The 24366-nt window shown below is 44.9% G+C and overlaps 2 protein-coding genes across 3 annotated transcripts in view; both read right to left on the reverse strand.

Moving 5' to 3' along the window:
- Positions 1-528: 528 nt before the first annotated feature.
- Positions 529-22568, reverse strand: LOC147901097 (glutathione S-transferase L2, chloroplastic-like). Of its 2 annotated transcripts, none has more exons than XM_087375793.1 (11): positions 22363-22568; positions 22120-22194; positions 3708-3776; positions 3546-3606; positions 3285-3368; positions 3093-3191; positions 2707-2827; positions 1619-1698; positions 1213-1320; positions 900-977; positions 529-790 (listed from the first exon to the last, which is right to left on the reverse strand). In XM_087375793.1, the coding sequence occupies exons 2-11, from the start codon at positions 22128-22130 to the stop codon at positions 782-784; spliced, it is 720 nt and encodes a 239-aa protein (XP_087231919.1). In that variant the 5' UTR covers positions 22131-22194; positions 22363-22568; the 3' UTR covers positions 529-781. The 2 variants fall into 2 exon arrangements, with proteins under 2 accessions (XP_087231919.1, XP_087231918.1); XM_087375792.1 differs by having other exon boundaries at positions 22120-22192; positions 22293-22567.
- The window catches only part of LOC147901096 (glutathione S-transferase L2, chloroplastic-like), an 82149-nt gene continuing 58311 nt past the window's right edge, over positions 529-24366 (reverse strand). Inside the window, exon 11 of the mRNA XM_087375791.1 lies at positions 529-689. The gene's annotated coding sequence lies outside the window, so the exon portion shown is untranslated. The remainder of the gene's footprint in view (positions 690-24366) is intronic.

Below are 24366 nucleotides of genomic sequence, written 5' to 3' on the forward strand. Positions count from 1 at the left end.
TATGAGTTCAACCTAAGTTTGCCAACTTGCCTGAAAAACTTTCTTAGCCTGTCTCTGAAACCAACCTTATCACATGTCTTTTATATTTCTATAAAAGACAGCTTGTTCAACCTCCTTACAATGAAAACATACAATTCAATTCATGACAAATGTTGACACTTTTTAACATACACAGAATCATCATACTGCCAGCCCATCTATCCTCATTACATTCCAGAAGACCCCCATATTCCAAGAAGACATTCCTATGATGGGACCGTTTCAAAAAAATTTAGCCACTCTGCAGAACCTGTTAGGAATACCACAAAGGAAAAAGAAAACCTTGTCATAAACATTTGAAACAAATAATCACCAGAATCTTTTTGAAGGAAAGTGCCACATTTGTGATTTTTGCAAAATAAGATGTAGGTCATTCCAAATTCCAATGTCTAGTTCCTGATTTACAGAGAACCATGACTTGCATCTCAACAGTACTTTCCATTAAAGGTCCTTAAATGAGTACAGAGTGACTACCATCACAGAAAGGTATGCTGTGAAACCCCACGTTTTAGAATTATCCATCAGATCCGAAAAATTTACAATATACTAAGATTTAGACAATCTTTGCATACAAGTAATGAGAATAGTTGTCAAGAAAGATGCCAGGTGTACTTGCACAAAATCATATGGTAGTCACCTTTCTGAAGGGACTCTCTATCAGCAAGATGGACAACAATTTATTGTTCATGAATTCATCTACATGTATATGTGTTTAAAGGTCACCATTTTCCAAGTTCCAATGTTACCGTCCCTGCATCCATGACGAATGTCCCGATGTACCAGTCAAATAACACCCAGTTATGCAAAACCAACACAATAAGAAGAAAGAAGGATTGACCAATAAAGCTGTTTATGCATACCAGATGCTTCTTTAGCCTGTCTGAGAGGATCTTTGGTTCATTTTTTGTGCTTGTATAGGCATCCACTTCATTGATAGCCTAGATGAAAACAAATAACAATTTAGCACAAGCAAGCATAAAGATTGCACTTGCACGTTCTATCCGTGTGGCCACTTAGGAAAGCTTTATCCCATCACCGATGTCCATCAGTGGTAAGCTTCATGACTTGATGAGGGCAGAAAAAGCATGCGCAGCATTTTCAGTGGCACCTACAAAAACTGTCAGTGCTTATCGACAATTTTAGAATTCCAAATGCAATCTTCTTTTAACTGACCTTGAACCATTCCATGAGCCTAGGTCTTCCTTCCAATATATCATAATTCAGTAGATCTGCGCACAGTAGCTCGAGCCTTTCAAGAAAGGGTGCATATGCAAGGTCAACCTACACGATGCAAGTAATGGAATTGACCCTTCCATATAAGAGAGGAATGGTGCACGATAGAGATTAAAACAATGCTTTTCTGCAAGGCAATGCATAAGGTGTCATTTTCCTCTGACATTGTCATAAATTGAATTGAACACTTTATACAATACCCTGAGACACTGAAAGTCCCAGGCTTGAAAGCAAAAACTAGCATCAAAATCTCGTAGGGTGAAACAAGGCTTAGCCTGCAGCTGGCTTACATATCAGAAATTGTGAATGATTTTAACTAAGAAAAATCCACTAAGATGTACAATACCGCGCTGATCTGACCAAGAAAGTAACAGCCTTCATCACTGAACTTGCCAAGGGAAGCTTCCAAATAATCAAGGACTGAGCCTGCCATAATTTTGGAGCATTGAAGATTTTAGGAATGAAACATCAGGACTTACTTACAATCTTTACAACATTATGAAAATATTCTTCAAAGAAGGCACTTCTTATCTTGCCAAAAAAATAGCATGGAGCAAGCCAGGTTGGGTAAATATGATTATGAAATTACTCTTCAAAGAAAGGCGCTTCTTATCTTGCCAAAAAGATTGCATGGAGCAAGCCAGGTTGGGTACATATGCGTTCAGCTAGCCAAGTTGGGTACATATGTGCACTTCATACGTTCATATAACTTGGTGGACAGAATGCCTCATATGACAAGAAAGGAACAATCTAAGATTCACAAACCAGTACAGCTAAACGCTGCTGTATTTGTTGTACGCTACTACAGTGCACAAACATGACTATCTATTAATTTTGACAACTTTCCCTTCCAATATATTACATAACAGCTGAAACCGACATATGATATCTACAAGAACCCACAAGATCATAACCAAATCTTGGCAGCAGTACGGATCATGCTATTTCATGGGGAGGAAAGATGCAAAAGATTGGCTATTCTTGGGGCTTTTCATACTTAATAGACTATTGTCTCTTTCATGAAAAAAAAGAATTGACTACCCATTTGATTCTACTGTTTTTCAATTCCAGAGAAAGACAATATATTATGTAGCAACTGAAAAGATATACAATATTCACATAAGCCCCCTTGTTTATAACGTAATCTTAACAACAGTAGAGATCATGCAATTTCACTACAAGAAGAGATGGATCTTTGAATGTCAGAAGCATGAACCATGCAATTTCATGGCAATAAAAAATGGACTATTTATCACATTCTACTAATTCCCATTCCAGAGAAAATCAATATATTATGTATCAAGACATCATGCGATTTCTTGGCAAGAAGACATGGACCATTGATAGATTATACCAACGATTCAAATGTACAAAGAAAAAAACCCAGATGGCAATAACCCTAACGTGCATGTCTCGAAAGGCTTATATACGCACCAAGAGTTTCCTCAACATATTCCCTAGTAGCCTCCTTATTCTTTAAGACTCCAAAGCCAGCCTTGTTCATCTCATCTATGTAGTTCAAAAGGTCTTTTGTTGCGGCCTCCTTTGCAGATCCCTACACAATGCAAAAAGTAATCAGTATCTTAAGAGCTAAAATCGATATGCCATGCATGACTTTCTTTTCTAGTGTGAATCTTCTGCTTGAAGTTTCTAGTGTGAATGTACCATATAGTAGTTTTTCCAACTTGTGATCTTCGCATTAAGATGAAGATTCATGTAAAAGTATTACGTGAAAGCATGATATCCGATTAAGCAACATTCGAATACACCATAATCAAGTATGTCAGCAGCTGGAAAAAGACTTTAGGACTGATTCTTACCATAGGGAAGAGGGCAGGCCCTCCAAAGTTCTTATCAAGATATTCGAGCAAATCTAAGCTCTCTCCGGTTACCTTTCCATTATGTTCTAATGCTGGAACCTGGGAAAAGAGTTTGCATTTAGTCACAACTCTCTCTACATTCCAAGGCTTTTGAAGCTTTTCCAGTTTGAAAGGCCACATTAGAGAGTTTACCTTGCCAACTGGGTAAACCTTTTGAAGGTACCAAGATGGCTTGTCAGAAAGGCTGATATTAACAAGCTCAATGTTTTCCAGACCCTGTGTATAACGGAGTGGAATAATTTCCCAGATTTGTGCACCAAAAAAATAATGATCAAGTTCACTCCAGACTGGATGATGCCAAAACTCATGTTGTCAGCGAGTTTATATATGTGACGATTCTAAATGATTCCCTATTTCAACTGACGTGAAGACTAATCATTTTGGGTAATATACCTTGAAATTTCTTGCACTCCAAACTCTTTGTGCATAAGGGCAAAATGTATTGATATATAACCTGCAAAGTTTCGATTCTGTTTTCATTAGCCATGACCCTCAAGAACTAATTTCAACAAAGCCAAGTAGAGCGTCAATGAAATAAAATTCGATCGGCTTTACCTAGTTGTGCCATCAAATAAAGCTGGAGGCTCTGACTTTGAGTCCAGCATAGGTAAGTTGGCCTCAAATCTGAATGAAATAGAATTAAGTTAAATACTCGACCGCTCAGTATTGACCTATCAAATTACAAATGCAGATGGCATCATATGTGCGCTGGTTTTCTTTATTTTTCAGAGATGCAGCACAGGATTGTTCTGCCACAAATGAAAATGAACCCCCCCACACCAGCCCCTTTTTCCCTCTCTCATCCAGTCAAAAGTGTGCTGGTTTTCTTTATTTTTCAGAGATGCAGCACAAGATTGTTCTGCCACAAATGAAAATGAAACCCCCCCACACCAGCCCCTTTTTCCCTCTCTCATCACTCACTCCAGTCACGAAAGATCGTATGCACATATTTTCAACCAAAATAAGACATATGGCAGAACATGAGCGTGGACATACATGACAGTTAAAGGACTCAGGATAGCAGCTTAATAAAACACCCATAAAATATTTTATCATTTCCAAGAGGCCCTTGCACATCAAATCAGGATTAACCCCAAAATCAAGCAAACCATGACTGAAGGAAGGACCAACTCAGTTAATGGATTCCCAAAACAGCAGCATTAAATGGCCACAATTCCACAAGGAAGGGGGATCTCATCATGGAAAGCACGGTACTAAGCGATGAGCTGGTCGTTAATGGGACAATGCAGGCAGAAACCCTAAACGCTCCACTACATAATCCTTCCGAAGCATTAGGGCTCACTTTTCTCATTCGAGCTCTCTGCACTAAACTCTATCCTGCCTCGACAGCATCCGATCTCTCCACCATCATTATCTCCCAAAAACCTGTGGGGGTGAGCCATCCACTGAAGAGGAAGGGTGTCGGAAAGATAGATGCACCAGCAGCAAAGAAAACAAAGGCCGAAAAGCCGAAGGGCATCAAGATCCAGCCCCGTTCTGAATGACATTGGCACTTGGCAGACACCAGTTGGCTGCAACTCACCGGACTCCAAGACTTCAAAGAGCTGCCTTGGAGGCTCGCCTTCAATAGAGCTGTGGATCCCCTTATATGATGCAAGCAAAGGGAAGGCCATCATCAGCAAGCGCAACAATTCAAGCTGCCCAATAAGGATGACAAATCCCTGGAGCCGATATAGACAGACAGACATACATACACATGCACACACACCATAGCTGAGTGTGATGGCATATTCACATAACACGCTTGGCTCTAGGGACAAGGCTATGTAACAAGCAAGGTGAGCCAATAACTACATATGTTTCCTCTCAGAGCGAATTGAGCTGACCTTGGACACATACCCAGGGTGTTGGTATAGAAGGTGTTGAAGGCAACAGTAGGGGCACCAGTGGACTGCGTGAAGCTCTTGACCTCTTGAATCCAAGATTGGACGGAGAAGTTGAAGGCAAGGAAGCAAAGGGCGTGCATAGTAGGACTAGACCTCTGCTCATTCAAAGGGGCGCAGAGTTGCTCAGCCAGCCACCACCATTAAAGACGAATGTGCTGCCAATGAATCCCGGAGGACCCATCCCACGTAGGCAGCTGAGGCGCCACTACGAGCAGAGGCTACAGTGCAGTCTCAATCACGACCCCAGCCTCAGCCTCAACTGGAACCTTGTCCCAAATGTTACAATAGAGACACCCCAAGCAGTTGCTATCTTCAGGCATTCACCACATGTTGATAGGCGTTGACCACATGTTGACCATGTGTCAGCACATGTCAGCCACATGACATCAAGCGTTGACCACATGTCAATCATGTGTGACACATGTCGACCACGGGTTCATCCAGAAGTACCATATCCGAGGCGACCATGCGTCGACACATGTAAACCACACGTCAACCAAGAGTACCATGCCCAAGGCGATCTCATCGAGAGCTGTGCACACGGAGAGTGAGCTCAGCACATGGAGCAGTCAGAAGTATTTACAGTTGCACATGGTGAAGACATGTACAATGGTTCAGTGGTGCGGTAATCTAGCTCATCTGCACATGCATATGGAGTATTTACAACACCCTGACTAGAAGAGGCTGGCGAGTCAAGGAGTCGGGAAGTCACCAGAGCCATCAAGAGAGCTAGCAGCGCAACGGCTATCCTCAACAGCTAAGGAGATAAGAGGATGACCAATCGAGAGAAGGGAGGGAGATCAAGAGAGCTAGCAACGCAACGTCTATCCTCAACAGCTAAGGAGATAGGAGGATGACCAATCAGGAGAAAGGAGGGAGATTCTTAGTGAAGAGGGGACCCTCCAAGGCAGGGGGATGAGGATGAAGGAGAAGGGGGAGAGGGGATTCAACATTAAGCATAGAGCATTGAGCATTCCTAGAGCTACGTCTTGTACACAGTGCAACACAAACGACCACTACACCAGAGATTGTCCCAATGGAAGAGCGGAACCCGCATCCCAAGTGAATATGGTTAATGTAGTAGTGGCGGGGGAGGGCAACAACCCCCATTTGATTGGCACAGTGTTGGGTGCTGTGACACGGTCACAAACAAAAGGTGACAAATGTAAGGAGACTCAGAGTCAACACCGGAGGGCGAAGGCCTCAACACCAATCAATTCAGCAAGTGTTCCCCCTCCAAGGAACACAATACGCCCAGGAATAGATCACCCTTGCTTGCTCTTGATAGTGATTCAAAAAAAATCTCGAAGGGCACATAGTCATAAAGGTCTACCAACTAACTCCGGAAGTGCCTCATCTTCGGGAGGTCAGCCTTTAAGGTATCAGGAGGTGGTAAAGAGTGTCACAAGAGATCTTTAATCCAGTTCTGAAGATGAAGGTAGCACACTTCAGTTTCCCTCCCGCAAGTACAGAACTGTGAGGTTTGCAACTGAAGTGACAACTCTCGGACAGCACACGGAGAATGAGGCACAAGTAGGTCCTTCCACTTTTTCCCAACCGCACTCAACAAAGAAATTGAAGGGAATCAACACCAAGAGCTTGATGTCTTGGGGAGACCCAGGGTGCATACCGAATACGGAGATGAGGACATGGCCGACCTCACTCTACTTGACCTTTACTTATCAGAAGCCGACTACCCCTCAATTGAAGACCTTCCTGGAAACACTTATGAGGTGGAAGGCTTACCTTACGAGGGCATGCTCATACAGGCACCAAGGCATCAAAGGCACACAACACCTACCGACTCTACATCTTAGCTAGTGCACGTGCTAGAGAACCCACCAATTACTTATCCCCCATCTGGGTTGAGAGAATGGAGGGGAACTTTCCCCTTGAGCATACTCCAGCACATACAGAACTGAGCACGGGTGAACCAAGTACCTCCACATCCCAATGCATTGCCCCCGTTGATGAGGCACGGAACTGGCGGTACCTCAACTTTGGGACTGAGAACCAACCTCCGCATTTGAAGGTAGCCACTTGGATTTGGGAACATGATTATCTCCTAGCAGCAGTAACAGAGCTTTTTAAAGAATTTGTGGATGTCTTTGCCTGGTCCTACAAGGATCTAACGGGGTGCTAGCTGATTTCATGGAGCATCACATCGACTTATACCCGGATGCAGACCTTGTGATTAAAGGTCAATACCGCATGAATCCCAACTACGGCAAGGCAATCCAAACAAATATCCAAAAAATGAAGCAAGCAGGATTAATCTACCAAGTGGATTACTCCAATTGGGTCAGCGGAATTGTCATTGTACCTAAAAGAGAGACTAGCAAACTCAGAATATGTGTTTACTATCGGAGTTTGAACCAGGTGATAGGTTTCCCCTTCCCTTCACCAATAGGAAACCTTCCCTTCACCAATAGAGTGTTGGAGACAATGGCAGGACATGCTTTATACTCATTCATGGATGGATATAGCGGGTACAACCAAGTCCGCGTGAAAGAACAGGATCATCCCAAGACTACCTTTGTCACTCAATGGGTAACGTACACCTACCAAATGATGCCCTTTGGATTATGTAATGCCCCCACAACATTTCAACGACTTGTCACCAAACTCTTTCAAAAGAATATCGGCAAGTTTCTTGAGGTATTTCTAGATGACTTCTCTGTTTTTAATGGTAAAGCCGCCTCTCATCTTGAACTAGCCATACAAAATGATCATCTACATAAGTTAAGATGGGTCTTTGATAAGTGCAGAGAAGTGCGCTTGTGCTTGAACCCTAACAAATGCTTCTTTCTCGCACTCCGAGGTGTTCTCGTTGGTCATATTGTTTCTGCTGAGGGGATGACTACGAACCCCGCCAAGGTAGAGGTGGTCATCTCATTGCCTATTCCTCGTACACCCAAAGAGGTGAAGTCTTTCTTAGGGTATGTGGGATATTACAAGAGGTTCCTACATTTCTATGCCGACATTGTTGTTGCACTGACGGAACTCCTACATCAAGACCGATCTTTTGTTTGGGCCACCCCGCAACAACTAGCCTTTGACGATCTAAAGCATTGCCTCGTAAAGGCCTCAAGCAGCCAAATTGGGATGTCATTTTTCATGTCCATGTGGATGCTAGTGGATGGGCAGTAGGTGCTATACTGGCTCAACCTAACCAGGATAACAAGATTGATTTGCCCATCTACTTTGCCAGCCGACAACTCAATGGAGCAGATCGCAATTACAGTACGACAAAAAGGGAGGGTCTCGGCATGGTTTCTGCCATGACCAAGTATCATCACGACCTCTTGGGAAACAAGTTTTTGATCATCATTGATCATCAAGCTCTTAAATATTTATTGAATAAGCCTACTCTTGGTGGCCGGTTAAGCAAATGGATTCTTCTTTTTCAAGAATTTGAATTTGACGTTAAGGTAAGGGCTGGCAAACAACATCAACCTGCAGACCACTTGTCCAGGTTAAGTTCCGAGAAACCAGACATATCTATATCCACTTCTCTCTTAAAAACGCCTTCTCTTTCTACCCTATGTCACTCCCCCACCTCTCTTACAAACACCTTCTCTTTCCACCCTTTGTCCCTCCCACCTCTCTCTTACAAACACCTTTTCCACCCTCTGTCACTCTCCCACCACTCTCTTACAAACACCTTCTCTCTCCACTCTCTGTCACCCCCCCACCTCTCTATTACAAATACCTTCTCTCTCTCTCTCTCCACCCTCTGTCACTCCCCCACCTCTCTCTTACAAACACCTTCTCTCTCCACCCTATGTCCTCCCCATCTCTCTCTTACAAACATCTTCCCTTTCCACCCTGTGTCCTACCTCCCCCTCTCTCTTACAAACACCTTCTCTCTCCACCCTTTGTCATACTCTATATACCTAGATGAATCCATGAATATTCCCAAGCTCATCCTCTAAAAACACAACATCGTGCGATTTCAATCTCACGATAGTCATTCATAAGATTGAAAACCATAAACTCCATCACGCATTGCAGGGACTAGCTACTAGGACATCCCCACTGACGTCATCAACACCCAACAGTGGCTGTAGACCATAGTAAAAAAATACTCTCTCACACATACAAATCCACACACCCACACATACTTAAGCATCCTTTTATACAAAGTCTTCGTACTGAGTTTCTGTCGGCACTCCGGAGGTGAAGGGCAAACTCAACCATGACAAAGACTAGCACTGAAGGACAAGGCTAATCAAAAAGTAGTCCAAAATCTCTTCATTCAAGCTACAACTACTTGTGAAGTCTAAACGATTTGATTTTAGTCTCTCCCAAACCAGCATCTAAATCTAGCTAATAGGGCAACACACCATTTAAGATAGAAAGAATTGTCACACTCCATCTCTCTTTTACCAAAACCTTCTCTTTCCACCTTCCATCACCATTGACTAACCCTTTCCTCTTCACTCAACGATGGCGCTTCCAACCTATTTTTAGCACCTTCGCTAATTTTAACGGATATGCTAATTTTAGTGGATTGGTTAATTTTAGCGGATTTGCTTTTTGGCTCTCTCTCACCTCCATCGGTTCTCTCCACCCCCTTACACATCACACTCAAATGGGCTATTTTTAGCACCCTGCTAATTTTAGCTTTCTTGCTTTTTGTCCACTTCTCTCCCTATTCATCTCCCCTTTCCTCCATCAGTTCAATCACTCACATCCCTGCACACCTTCTTCTGTTTGCAGTTTTCAGCTTCTGTTTGCAGCCTTCAGCCTCTCCCTTGCCGACCTTGGCAGCTAACTCTCCCCTTCCCCTCGCCAACTACTCTCCCTCCCTCATCAGCCCTCTCCTTGGCGACCAGCTCTCTCCTTCCCCTCGCCAACTCCTCTCCCTCCCACATCAGCCCCCTCCTTGGGGGCCAGCTCTCCTCCTCCACTCGCCACCTCCTGCGCCAGCCTTGACGGCCAGCACTCCCCCTCCCCTCGCCACCTCCCCTCCCTCCCTCCCTCGTCAGCCTCCTCCTTGGCAGCCAGCTCTCTCCCCCCCCTCGCCACCTCCCTTCTCTCCCTATGCCAGCCTTGACGGCCAGCCCTACCCCTCCCCTTGCCAGCTCCTCTCCCTCCCTCATCAGCCCCCTCCTTGGTGTGGCCAGTTCTCCCCCTCCCTCGTCAGCCTCCTCCCTCTTGCAGCCCCCTCCGTCCACCCTCCTTGTTGCCCCCTCATCCCTCCACCCTCACCATACCCTCTCCGTCCCCCCTCCTCGCTGCCCCCTCCTATACCCTCTCCCTCCACCCTCACCGTACCCTCTCCGTCCCCCCTCCTCGCTGCCCCTCATCGCCCCTCCCCTCCCTCCACCCTCACCGCACCCCTCTCTTCCTCCTCCCTCATCATCGCACCTCCTTCCCCTCCTCCCTCAACACGGGCCCTCCCCCTACCCAAAAACTCCCCGCCACCCTGTGCAGCATCTTGGCTCCGTCTACTTGCCCCTCCCGGCTTCTTCATCAGCCCCCTCCCGTTCATGATCGCACCCTCTCTGGGCTCGTCATCCCGCCCTCTCACTCCTGGCCTTCCAGTAGCTGCGCCTTTATTACTGGCTCCTTGGGGAACATCTCCTACAGGCTCCTCTCTTGCGAGCTAGTGCGCCGCTTGTTTATCTTTGCATCAACTCCCCTCCTCGCTCTTTGCCTCTTCATCCCCTTGTTTGGCGCCATCGTTCATGACTGCCCGTGCCCCTCGCCACAAGTACAAGCCTAAATTACCTCGAGACACTCTTCATGGACTTTCATTCGGCTCGGGCAGCCCGAAAACCAAGATCAAGACCACCCTCAATGGCATCACCTGGCAAACGAACAACAGATGACTAGGGTGTTGGGTCTACACCACAGGCACCTTTCCAAACGCCCTCGAGCAACTGCAAATTCACCGCCCTCCAGTAGTATCACAATCATTTCTGATGAGGAGCTATCCCCTGTTTCTAGTTCCTCTGAATCTTCGGATCATGGAGGCTCTGATTATCTACCCCCCATAGGTACTCTAAAGGCAACATCCACGGCGTCTAGTGGGCACAGTACAGGTGGTGGTGATATGGCCCAACAAAGTACAGCTGGCAACCTTCCCACTCCTAATTCATCCTCCTCGATGCTTCGGGTCGTCTTCAAACCTTTCCTGGATCCTACGCTCAAGCTGTCTAGCATTTTATCTCCGGATGAGATAGCCCACATGTCCCTCACAGAGTTTGATGGATCGACACTTCCCCCTGTGGACATCCAAATGTGTATTGCTTTTATTCAGTCCTATTTGCAACAGGCACCTTTGGCTTCTTAAATTCCCAACATATGTTCACTTCCAGTCTCGTGTCCACTTACCTCCGTCTTACCTCCGTCTTCCCACCCTCCCTTTTTTGCCACCTCACACAGAGTTACGCACATTCATGTCCTTATCGAATTGCAAACCTCATCGCCACAAACATGAGTGCAAGAAACAGTAGAGAGATAGTATTAGCACGATATTTTTTTACTCACTCCTACTCTGCCTCAGGACACTTCTTCATCACTAAGGCAATCCATTCTGCACTCGACTCCATTCTCTCTATCACTCCATACGACTTCGCCTATTTGTTCTACTCCGCCTTTTGCAACACAATCCGCAAGCGTCGGGGGACATATCCATGTACTTGTGGGCCACACCTCACCTTCTTGCAATACCAGTAGAAAGCCAACCCCCCTCCATTATAACAGGTCGACTTCCTTTGTCAATCCCTCTCCCCTCCTGTCACCACCACTGCCACCTCTTCCACTTTCACTTCCATAGTTCTTGCCTCCTCACGTCTTTCAACAAGGAGGGCGAGCGCAACCCAACCCAGCTTGCCTCGGAGCTGTCCAGCATATCTCACCAGTTTCCGATATCTCACCAGTGCTGACACTTATCTCAAGTTCTCCAACAGCATCAGTCCATTCTGTTTCAGGTTCCCCATCAGCAGCAGTTCCCTCTGGTTTAGGATTTTCCTCTCTCCATTAGCTACAATTGTGCAGGCTTCGCCAATGATCTCCGGCCTTTCAGTGGGTATGGTCGCATCAGGTCTACCCCATGTTGTACCAGTGACAACGGGTGTTGTACCAGTGTCTCCCTCGGATACCGCATTTTTGTGACCATCGAGACGAACTACACCTGTACCATCTTGCCACAGGCTTTCTCAGGGGCTTTCTCACGCTTCTCAGAATTCACATTTCTCATAGAATGGCCCCCCCACGACCCCCGTAGGGCAGAGACAAGAGCAGAGACAAAAGCGAGAGCCCCTCCAAGGGAGATCCTCCGGCAACTCCATCAACAGGATACATATTTGAGGGAGGGAAGTTGCCCAAGTACATGGATTGCCCACCCCTTCATCAGAATGATATGTCGATAGCTTATATAGCTGCTTCCTCGAGCCCATTGCTCTCAAATGTTTCTCTTGTGGAACAGCAAAATGGAGATTTAAAAAAATTACTATTTGTTCTACACAAGAAATGCTCTGCGGTATGCGTGGAAGAGGAGGATGTGAATCAAATCTTCACCATTCCTTTGCAGGAATGCCTCACAGAGAACCAGAAGACCTCCAGGGCCCCGACATGTTTTGTGGGCTTAGATCATTTGGCACCTATAGAAATCCTGTCTTCGGTGGAAAAGCACGCTGTGCTTGCCATGTTCGAGGAGTTGGGAGACATGATCAATATCGCTGACATGCTGAATTACAGCTATAGATACACCTGTATGAAGAGGTCCCTACATCTCGCACAACATATCATGGATGATACCTTCACGCAACTGGGGCAACAGTCTTTAATTCAGCAGGTTATACTCATAAACTGCTCTCCCAACAACAACATTTGAAGTTAGAGTTTGAGAGAGCCCAAGCAGCCCAGCAACGCGCCTCAAAGGTGACACTTCGGCAACATGAGGAGAGCTGGAAAAAACAGAAGGAATCAGCTTTTCATGAGCGCGACATCGCTTGGAACGTTCAACGGGCTGCCCTTGAAGATCGCCACCTCATCCACAAGCAGGAATGGGAAGATATGGCAACTGTGCGCTGCCAGCATGCAACAGATCTGGCAACTTTGTACAGCCAGCATCCAACAGAGGTAACCAAATTTCAGCAGGAGCTCACTCAGTTGCAGGACTCGTTGTCTTCATCACTGACTACCAAAGAAAAATCAGATTCTCGGGTCATTGAATTGGAAGCGAAGCTTTCAGCCATGGACGAGGATCACCGGAGCCATCAAGAGAGCCAACGGTGCAACGGCTATCCTCAACAACTAAGGAGATAGGAAGATGACCAATCAGGAGAAAGGAGGGAGATTCTTAGCGAAGAGGGGACCCTCCAAGGCAAGGGGATGAGAGAGGGGACCCTCCAAGGCAGGGGGATGAGGATGAAGGAGAAGGGGGAGAGGGGATTCAGCATTCAGCATAGAGCATTGAGCATTCGGTGTTCGGCAAGGGAGCGAGAGAGAGAAGAGTGTGAGGAGAGAGAGAGGCTGGAGCTACGAGCTCGCCAAGGGGAGAGTGTGGACAGACCTGTGTGTACCTCTCTGTCCACTATGGGGATAGACCTGTGTGTTCTTGTGACTTGTGACTTGTGACCTGTGGGTGCTGGTCCAGTGATATGTACTTCGGCCAACTTGATCACTTTCTCATTCTTTCTGTCTCTTTCCGATATGGGGATTATTCACTAGTGCATGACAACTGTCTCTTCTTATGCTCATGTTGTGGAGTTCTCATGTGACTGTCATTTAGCATAGTGCACTCATACGGCACGATTCACTGCAATACAACCTACGACACCCGCACACCATAGTAACCCCTTCCCCCTCAGACACCAGAGGATGCGGACGAAAAGACCAATCCAGATTCTTTCAAGCAGACCGGTGGAGACCATACTCTGAACCAATGTCAACCTTGCCAACAATCAACATCGCAACCTTGAACAAAGAAGACATCTCCAAAAAGATTGCTACGACTAGTTCGCGACGAGCGAAGCAAAGAAGAAAGTGAAGATGCTGAAGGACGAAGTGGAGAAGCTAAAACACACAAATAAGTTTTGGAGACATAGGGCCAAAGCTACAACAGCCAACAGCGATCAGGTCAAGAAGGAAAATGCAGAACTGAAACCGTGAATGGTATTACACCAATATAATTCACTGCTCCATTAGCCAATGCTTGGTCAAAGTATGCACCAAATCTAACTTGTACCTGCAAATAAAAATCCGTCTGCCACAAGGGCCAGCAAATGCAAGCAATGGAGACAAAAAGCCCCAAATTTTAAAGGGCAAAATGCTATGTCCTTCATGCAAACTGAACTGAGGAGGAAGGCTGCAGCCTCTGAAGCATCCAAAGCAGCAGTATCCTTCTTCAAAAATAGCTCCAAAACCAGGTCCAAGACAACAGCAGATGTGGCTTTCGAATTAGAGTTAGCTGCAGAAACTTCAAAACAGGAGGCAGCCTGCTTGAAACCCTAAAAACACAGTCCGAAACCCTCACCCTGGCTTGACACACTGCAGCATCTCAGAATCAGTGAAAAAGCAGGCAGAACGTGGTCATCTGAGCAGTATAGAGCTTCACAACATCCATACAGCAGGGGCGCCACTTGGAAACAGCCCCAGGGTTGAGGCGGCTAATGCAGAAGAGTCCCACAAGCAAGGAACTATGGAGCCCAGTTTGAAAGTGGCTTGAACAGCAGCAAAATGAGGCAAAACAGGAGCAGCAGTTCCAAAACTGAAGCGCAACCCTCAAAAAATGTTTGAACCTATAGAAAAACGCCTCCACATGTGGTGCCTAGGTCTGGAACAGCGGCAGAAATTGGAGGCTCAGCTGAAACTGGTTGACACACAAACTTTCTCAAGACAAAACCTCGCCCTGACCTTGGAATTGTGTAGACAAATACGGGGCAGGCTAGACTAGCCTGCTCTCATACCAATTTGCTAGAGACTGCAAGTGAGGAGCTGCAACGAAACTGCTGTAGTATAGGGTATAAAACCCTAAAACCCTAGGGTGTAACCCAAACTAGGGTTAGAACCCACACTAACACACTGTCTCAAAACCACTAACTATGGTTAGGGGTTGAAAACCTTTTACAAGGGAAAAAGTGCCCCTAGCCTTCTAATACATATATGCACTGACACCACAATAATATTTCCTACATTAAAGCTGGCATTTGGAAGATTAGACCACCAAAATAACCATGAGCAACTGATGGTGTAGTTTCTTCCTCTTGACTAAACTTATAACCTGCATCAGAGCTCGGTGAAACAAGGCTAAGGGTTCATTGGGGGGGGGGGGAGAACAAGGCTAAGGATTTTCCACTCTATGAGAGCTTCTAGATGGCAAGGTGGCGGCTGTGAGCTGATCAATGGGAGCTTGCTGGAAGGATCGTTTGTTGCTCTTGACGAGGGGCTTCTTGAATAGGAGGGAAAAAATGGCTATACGAGTTTGGAGAGGCTCGTAGGTGATAGCAGAGGTCGTCAGAGACAGAGGCTGATCCATTTTCCTTGCTTGACGAGGTGATGGATGCAGCTTGTCTATGAGAGACCGTTGCTCTTCGATCATTGTTGAGGGGAAGGATGTTTACTGCAGATCAGTGCGACGCTGCTTTTCTAAATGAATTGTGAGAGGATGCTGTTGATCGCTGATGCTGCTGCGTCAGTTTGTATGCTGTTACGTGGAGTCTAGCACCGTTCTTTTTTACAGATTATTTTGCCCAGGGGATCACGATGTTAGTGCACAGGCTGGTATTGGTTGTGGGCATAAGTGAGACCCTTATTGGCTGCGCATATGTATGGATAAGCTGATATCACTCATGCTGGACGAGGCGGTTCTGTCTTGGAGAAAATCTTGCCTAGCCTACGTGCAACCTGTTTTGTGGAGCTATGAAATTATTTCGTGGTTGGGATCTCAAGCAAATACGAAGTGAAACCATGATTGTGGGTTGTTGCTAATTGCTACAGAGAGGCATGGTGTCACTACTGTGTGGGCTGGAAGCTTTTTGAAAATCCCGACTGTGCAAGCTTGGAATAGAGAGAAGCCTTGGGCACTTCATGAGCTGGATAGCTACGTTGCAGAGAGTCATTATATGTAGGCAGAAACGTGAGAGGCCTTGGCTGTGGGTGTCGAGTGGTTGCCTCAGAGACTTGGCTGGGAGAGAAGACGGGATGGTGAACTGCATCAAAGAAGCCTAGCTCACCTCAATACACTATGACTCAATGGGAGCTTATGGATGCGGCCTTTCAACAGAGAGACTATGAGCAGTAAAAGGCTTGTAGTAATGGGTTCCGTACAGTCCAAAGGCGCAATTTCTTAAGTGCTTGTGTGGCTATTGGTGTGGGTTCTCTTACAAGGTGGTAGTTTGAGCATACAAGGCAGTTAGCTACTTGAAGTCAAGGAATCCGAGGCTATTTTTGACTGACTTGTCATGGGATATATGAGCATGGATTCATGGGAAGTCAAGGGCAGTCATGCATATATGAATAGTCTTCATGTTGTACATTTTTGCGACGAGGTCTTTGTGTATGTCAGAGTCTTCTCCCAGTCTGACTGTAAGAGTCTATTTGGAGTCCTAGTTTTGAGGACATGCTCTAGAGCCGGTGCATAAGCTCATCACTTGGAGCCCACACTGTTTCTGATCCTACTTGTCCTTGCTTCAGTTTGTGTTTCATAAGTTCTTTTTTGGAAGTTGAATATGATTTTGTCTTTGGAGTTAGACTCGGAGGTACTCGAAGTTCTTTTTTATGGTTTCGAGATTGAGGTATTCTTTAGTGAGGTTCATGGAAATGAATGGTCGTTGCTTCTACGAGTAATAGAAGAAGAATAGGTAGGAATAACTCTAATTGATAAGGAGGATCTCCCTGAATGTATCTTGCATCTAGAGTTTTGTTAAGAGGAAGACTTCATGTGAATGGACATTGAATCTTTTGAAAAAAACTAACAGTCTTCTGAGCTTTTCCTTCACCTTCTTCCCACTCTCTCTATTTTCCCCTTTTTTCTTTTATTAGCGTTTTGACAGGATGAAACGCGTTTTCATGTATCTTTCTTAATAGATTGTTTGGGGACATTGGGGTTCATAATTGTGCCCCTTCGTTTTAAATTATTTAACTCTGTCCAAATCTGGTATGCCGATAGATATCCTGCCGATAGAGAGGATATCCTTGCCTATCTTCCTCTTAAAACATAATTGCATGGGTCGTAAAGAATTTTTTAAAAAGGTCTCCTCCCTTAATGTTGTCACTTCATTTTGCTCGTCTCTTCCCCTTAGTTATTCATTGAAAATTTGATACCTAGATTATATATGGGAATTTTCATTTATTCCAATGGCAACAATGTAGTTCACATCTATTAAAAGAGCACATCTAAAAACTTGTGTTCAAGGTCATACACATAGGACTACTTTAATGTAGTAGAATATAGTGTTGGATATCGAAGCCTATGTGTGAGATTCCTAGAGTCCTAGAGTGAGTGTCTTGTGGGTGTGAAGAGTCCTTGTCCCGATTGTGCAAGTGGGACACTTGTCCAAGTTGAACAAGTCTTAGATTAGATTAGAAAAACAGCCAAGTGTACCTACTGTAAGAAACCTAAACATACAGCCAATTGTTACTTCAAACAACTTAAAAAGCTTGAAGGAGAAGAAGCAAATCTCGTGGAGACAGAGTCTAACCAAGAAGTTGACAACCCACCAAACAATGCTCTCAATGTCACGGTAGAGAGAGAATTCTGATTTTTGGGCTTTCTAATTTTACTTTGTTGAGTTAAAAACGGTTCTCTGCCCTTGCATCAGCATAAAATGAACGTTGTGTGTGTTTGTCAGGTACTCTACCTTGGGTGGTCCCACAAAAATGGTTGTAATAACTTGAGTCTATCTGTGCCTGCTTCATGATATCTTCTATACCCTGCCTAGAGCAAGGCGGGTTTGTCCACAAGGGGGTGTTATCATGGTCTTCACCCCCACAAACCTCTTACAAGCTTGACAAGAGAGTTCAAGTGTCGGCTCAATGAGGAGTAGTAGAGGGCTCATACCTTCAACCTTGTTAAGGTCTCTTCCTAGTCCCTTCTCCTCCTAGCTTCGAAGGGGGGTGTTGGATATCGAAGCCTATGTGTGAGCTTCCTAGAGTCTTACAGTGAGTGTCCCTCACTAGAGTCTTGTGTGTGTGAAGACTCAAACAGTCCTTGTCCCAACTCCCAATCGTGCAAGTGGGACATTTGTCCAAGTTGAACAAGTCTAAGATTAGATTAGATTCCTGTGTGAGGTGACGGCTTAGTGACCTCACCTGTGATATCAAAAAGAAGGCTACTCAAGCCTACAAAAAGAGGCTTGTACTTGCATCAATCACCATCAACACATCTTGTGCTTGCCTCTACCTGCTTGCCCAATTGTTTCCTCACCCTTGCTTCTCACTCTCTCTGTCTCCTTCCACCATGTGTTACAACATATAGCCCTCCTATAGAGGCATTCCTCCTCTAGATATTTAGTATTAGGAAAATCAGCACATTGACTTAAAAGAAAATAAGCGATGGCAGCGGGTTGTGATGATACCCCTTTTGTGGGGGTTACCATCGGGCACTACCTTTCTTCTGCTACCAAGCTAATAACAAGAATTACAATGCTTGTCTAGCTGTGAACATGACACTAGGCTTGCATGGTCTTAAAAGTTGACATCTCATGTGTGAGGTGATCAAGCCCACAGTACTGAGTAGGCTCCATTGAACTACTATAGGTATAAGATGGGCATCCTTTTATTGAAGAAACAATATATACCTTTGTAAGAATAAATATATCCAATCGTACAAATTTAAAAATTATGTTGTTTTAAAGTCCAAAAAGCTAATGAGGCCTTATAGAGCATACTCATTTCTTTGTTTGTCTTTGCAAATGGCTTGTCTCTCACTATCACAACTGAATACGAATCCTAGTATACAATGTACATGCCATCTGGTGTATGCATAAACGACCATAGATGTATCTTTATGCAATCAAGTATGCATGAAGGTGCAACAAGTCAAGTCTATGTTATCATGCAATTGCCCATGTTTATACAATTAAATATGCAAAAAAGTGCAGCAAGTTAGTGTGTGCTATTGTGACATCACCTTTCCGTTTGTGGACCTAGATTGGTACTCTCCCTTTGTTTAAGAGTGCTTAGTAGTGGTGATAAGACTAAGTTATGTACTTGGAATGCTAATCTCTGGATTAGTGGACTAATCTGCAGATACAGGATGTTGTGCTGTGGGTTTCTTGCGGATGAGCTTCGGGGCTATGGGACACTAGGGTCTTTGCAAAGGCCTGTGAATTGAGACTAAGTTCGTTCCCATGCTCTCAAAGGTGGTTGAAAGATGAGTTTGCCTGCCCCATGATCGTTGATTGCTAATAACTACTACAAATGTGACTACGGATAGATCCAGACAGGATTTAATAGTGGTATCAGAGCAAACCTATCATGGATGGAACCAATGCGAGGTATGCAGGGATTGTGATGTCCACGTATGCCTATGGTGTTTGCTTTGACCTTCTGAAATTTTCGTTGATTCCTGAAGTAGGGCGATGGTAGGAGGGAAAGATGCAGTCGCTTAGTCAAGAAATATGGGCGATTCCATGTAGAAGTGGTGCCCCCTGTCTTGGGACTAACCTGAGCAGGAAACCATGGCGGTCCCATTATGTAGTGGTGCGTGCGCCCTGTTGTGGAACAACGTATGTCCAATTGATGGCGAATTTGGGGTGTGCTTGATGGAATTTAACTAAAAATACGTGAGGATTGAAGTGCCTTCTTCTTTAAGCTGGTTTGCTCAGTTGAGGGTGGATGATTTCTTAGATCGAAGGCATGGACAGAATTTCTGATTGCTCATGATGATTTTGTTGCTATCCAAGATTTGAAATGATCAAATAATGTTCAGGTTGCTTACGCATAAGGGAGCTGCTGCTTTTTTTTCACTGGGACAGGTGATTCCTGGTCGATTTGGGTCAATCCATGAACATCAATTTAGTTGCTGTTTTTTCACAAAACAGCAGGCAGGAGGTGTGCTAGGGTTAGGAAGAGTGGGAGGTGATGTGAATCAGATGTTACCCTTCTGCAGGGTAACCCAATTTTGGCCAAGAATAGGGAGAAAATATTAAAAAGCAGGCTTTTCTGGTTTCAAGGAAAAGCATGTTCAGAAGAGTCTAGAAGCATGCAGAACTCTCGTTTTTTAGCATGCTTTCCAGATTTTTGAATGCTTTTCAGCAAAAAAAAATATTCTTCTAAAAGGGGGCTGAATTGGCTCAGTATTTTTTGTGGTTTGGCCAAGCTTTTATCGGCTTCCACTGTCTAGCCGAAAAGCCAACTAATTGTGTGCCGCCAAGTCACATGCCCCTGCACACCTTAGAAGCGTAATTGCCTCCCCATGAGGGAGCCCTAACCATTTAATCCCAACATTCCCTCCTACAACTGAACGGGGAGCTATTAAAACAGCAACAGCAGCAAAAACATGAAGGAAAGTGAAGCATACACGACCAGAACACCTTGAACATGATCATCCCACCAATGGATCAAGATCATCTGAAAGAATTGCCTTCTCACGCAATTCTGAAGATGTGTTCACGTTCTAGAAGACTCAATCTTCATCCGTCACTTCTTCATGCACAAGTCCAGCAACTTCATTATCCGATGGAGAGGCTTCAATGGCACACTCTTTCTCCCATGGATTCTTTACCTCCTCATCCGTTTCTTCAATACTTTTCGATATGACCAAGCTTTCCACAATAGTGACATGTACGAGCATCTCCTCTCTTCTCCTTTATGGCTTTCCTTCTCTTTCACAGTGCAGGCAAGTGCACGTGCCGGTTGAAAAGATTCCTATCTTCTCTTCTATATAAGAGTAGCCAAGGCTATTGTGCAGTAAATCAAATTCATGCTCCTCAACTGGATGGTCAGGCTTGGATCATGAGCTAAGACTCTTCTACGTACATGGTAAATGCAGGATGCTGTGTTGTGAGTGCCTTGTGGCTTTGGCACAACCCAGTGGATGGAACCTAAGTCTTGTTTCCACAAGCTCGAGGGTGTTGGGAGATGAGTTTGCCTTTCCCATGACTGCTAATTGCTAATCACTACTACGGATGTGATTAGGGATAGATATGACAAACGCCTTTCCCACCTTAAGCTTGACAAATTGCATGGGTCTACATAACATGGATGTATGCCTCACATACGTAAGGAGAACTAACATTCAATATTGTCCATCCACTTGTGACTTGCAAGCGTGCCACATGCTACCCTTATTTCAAAAAACCTAAGCTCTATGAGGTCTTGACGTTTTTTCTGTAACTAGCAAAAGAAACACTTTCATTGTAGGACTCACTCTGTGAGTCTTGTATACAAGGTTGTCATGTCACATGCCAAAAAAAGACACAAGCTCTTCACCACCTATGCTTCTAAGAATAAGATTGTTACAAGCCTTTGTCCACAACCTGCAAAAATAACATTTCAACTAAGGTTCTTTCCACCCACGTAGTCTCCATGCGAATAGGTAGCTCACATCCACTAGTGGCACAAAATTTAAGGTGCATGAAATAGTAGAGACTTTCGTGAACACTCGGGTGAGAAAGTATAGTGTCGTGAAAGGCATAGCTACAATAAAAGCATACTAACAGCATTCGGTGATGCATTTAATGTTCAACTAGTACACTTGAAAAATGTCGACCCAAAATTTAAATCTTTCGTGGCAAGGCCAGCAGTTAATTCAGCTGTCCACAGCACAAAAAGAAAGCCTTCTATATTTTTGACTCTCGCAACATACTATACTTGTTACATCCAACTAAATTTCAACATTGTCGCAGTTTATTCCATATGTATATGCACAATAATGCATACTCGGGCAAAACGTATGCAGAAATTTTTGCTGCAGAATAAACAAAATGAACGTAACTTATATGTATACCTACGCTACAGGCGGATTCAAGAAGAAATTCGTGTAAAGACACAGTTGTTCTTGTTCTAAATTTGCCGAGTTAGATACTCGAGACCTGTGCAAAGAACGTTTACACATAATGTGTACAAGTGTTACAGAGAATATGAGGGAGAGAAAAGCGTACGCTGGAGCCATATCCTATATTATGTTTTGCAGAATCTGCTGGCTGTACGGTACTCTATCAACTCTCACAATCTCTGCCAAAATTCACAGGCTTAAAGACCAAAAGGAGAGCAGCCCACAACTATGTAATCGACCGCCTAAAACGAATTCGAGAAGACGGAGAAAAACTGAGACCTGCGATGAGCCACTGCCGGTAAGATGAGGATGAAGAGGTGCAAGAGACTTAAAATAGAGAAGTGGTGCAGAGAGATGGTTCCTGTAGGAAATAGTCCGCCCCCAGATATCCTTCCACGCGAGCGAGTGTGGGATCAGATCTGAAAGTGCAATCCCATTTTCCCGGCGGCGCCATCCTCCCTGTTTGCTTTAACGTCACCCATGACACACAGTTGGTCGATTCATTGATGGGTCGTTTTTCTACATCACCATTGACAACGCTATCTCAATGATGTCACCCCTGACATACAGCAATAACTCAATCACTCAACTAACATGTGCTGTTTTAAACCAATTTGATATGATGAACTAATGATGACACACGAGGCCCATGTCTTCTCTATCTCTATCTCTATCTCTTCTCTATTTCTATCTCTATCTCTATCTCTTCTCTTCTAGCTCTGTCTCTATCTCTATCTCCTTCTCTGTATATATATTAAGGAGAAGTTTACCAAAGCTAGTGACATGGCAAGAGGATGGTGGCTCGTGGAGAGATTAGAGGTTTGGAGAGAGGAAAGAAAGAGATTGGAGGTTCAGGAAGAGAGATGTGTTGAGCGTCTCTTCTCTATCTCTCTATTAAGGAGAAGTTTACCGAAGCTAGTGACAAGGCAAGAGGATGGTGGTTCGGGGAGAGATTGGAGGTTTGGAGAGAGGAAAGAAAGAGATTGGAGGTTTGGGAAGAGAGATATGGTGAGCATTTGCTTGATGCTGCAAAGCACGGGTACGACACTAGTATGATGAATGCTCATGAAGCCACTTGTCAATGCGGTGGATCTTATTTAGGGTGTTTTACACACTATCGTACCCTCAGCATGGTCCACCACCCACAAACTGAGGGCGTGCAAGATTGTCCGCCCCCACTGCTTGGAAAATTCAAAGCATCCAGAACCCCATCCTGAACCTACAGCCCAAAGGTAAGAGGCAGCGTAGCATCACGAATACAATTAGATTGCAGCTCATGCATTGCTTCATGGAGACACCAACCGTGTTGAGTATCGTCAATGGGCACCAACCCCCAATTGGAGGCTATTAGCCGAGTTTTAATGACCTTGATTCATTGAACGTGGAAGGGTACCAACTCGAGAGCAACTATTGCTAAATCCTTATCACACAAATGCTAGAAGTGTTGATAAAACTCCAGAATTCCATTGGGACCTTGGGCTTTGCCTCTCACCATAGACCATTAAACGTAGCTCTGATTCTAAAAAGGCATCATTGATAGAGGGTAACTGTGCTCTTGAGCTGTATTTTATTATCTTTCTTTATCTAAATAATATCTTTTCTTCTTCTTGCCCAAAAAAAAAAAAAGATTGTCCACCCATGGCCTAGATGCACTCAATGCACCATGGACAAGCATGGGCAACTCTAGTTTGTAAACACCCTTAGGTTGGGTTCACACAACCCAGCAGCCATCCTCTAAAAGGTGTTGTGAAGGGATGCCTGTAAGAAAACAATACAACGTCTGTGCTCAACAGATAACAGGATCTCGTATGCAAGAGAGAAAACCAGATAGTATGGAGAATCAAAAATTTGATTACTATAGAACTAATACAATAGATGGCGCTACCTCCCAACCGTGCGCTCCTGTGAAAGAAGCTTCGATGGCAAGCTGGAAACAGTAGAAGACGGAGGCTGGATGCTAAGGAATCAAGGTTGCTGTAGCCAGTGATGAAATAGGCTTCACGGGCTTGCTCTTATATAGCCACCAGTCGTAGTCGGTTAGAGCCAATTGGGTGACCGACCCGGTCCACCCAAAACAGTCGATTGGGGGTCGGTCTCGAAATAGGCCACCGATCACACGATAGAACCGGTGCACAAAATAGAGCAACTAACCTATGGTTGCCGTTCGGCGCAGAGCCATCTAGGATCATCTGAGGCTCCAAACTGGCCCCGCAACCCGAGAGTGGGTTGCCTCGGGAAATGCTCTGTCTACCCTCAGTGCGGTCAGTCATGGGATGCCTTCCCACACTTGCATGTAGCCTAGTTGGTAGTGTGCCAACTCTATCTGAAGCCGTCCAGCCATCAGGCCACACAT

This window comes from Dipteris shenzhenensis, chromosome 6 (genome assembly GCF_047967505.1).
Source record: "Dipteris shenzhenensis isolate YYH24624 ecotype China chromosome 6, Dip_SZ_1.0, whole genome shotgun sequence".
NCBI lineage: Eukaryota > Viridiplantae > Streptophyta > Polypodiopsida > Gleicheniales > Dipteridaceae > Dipteris > Dipteris shenzhenensis.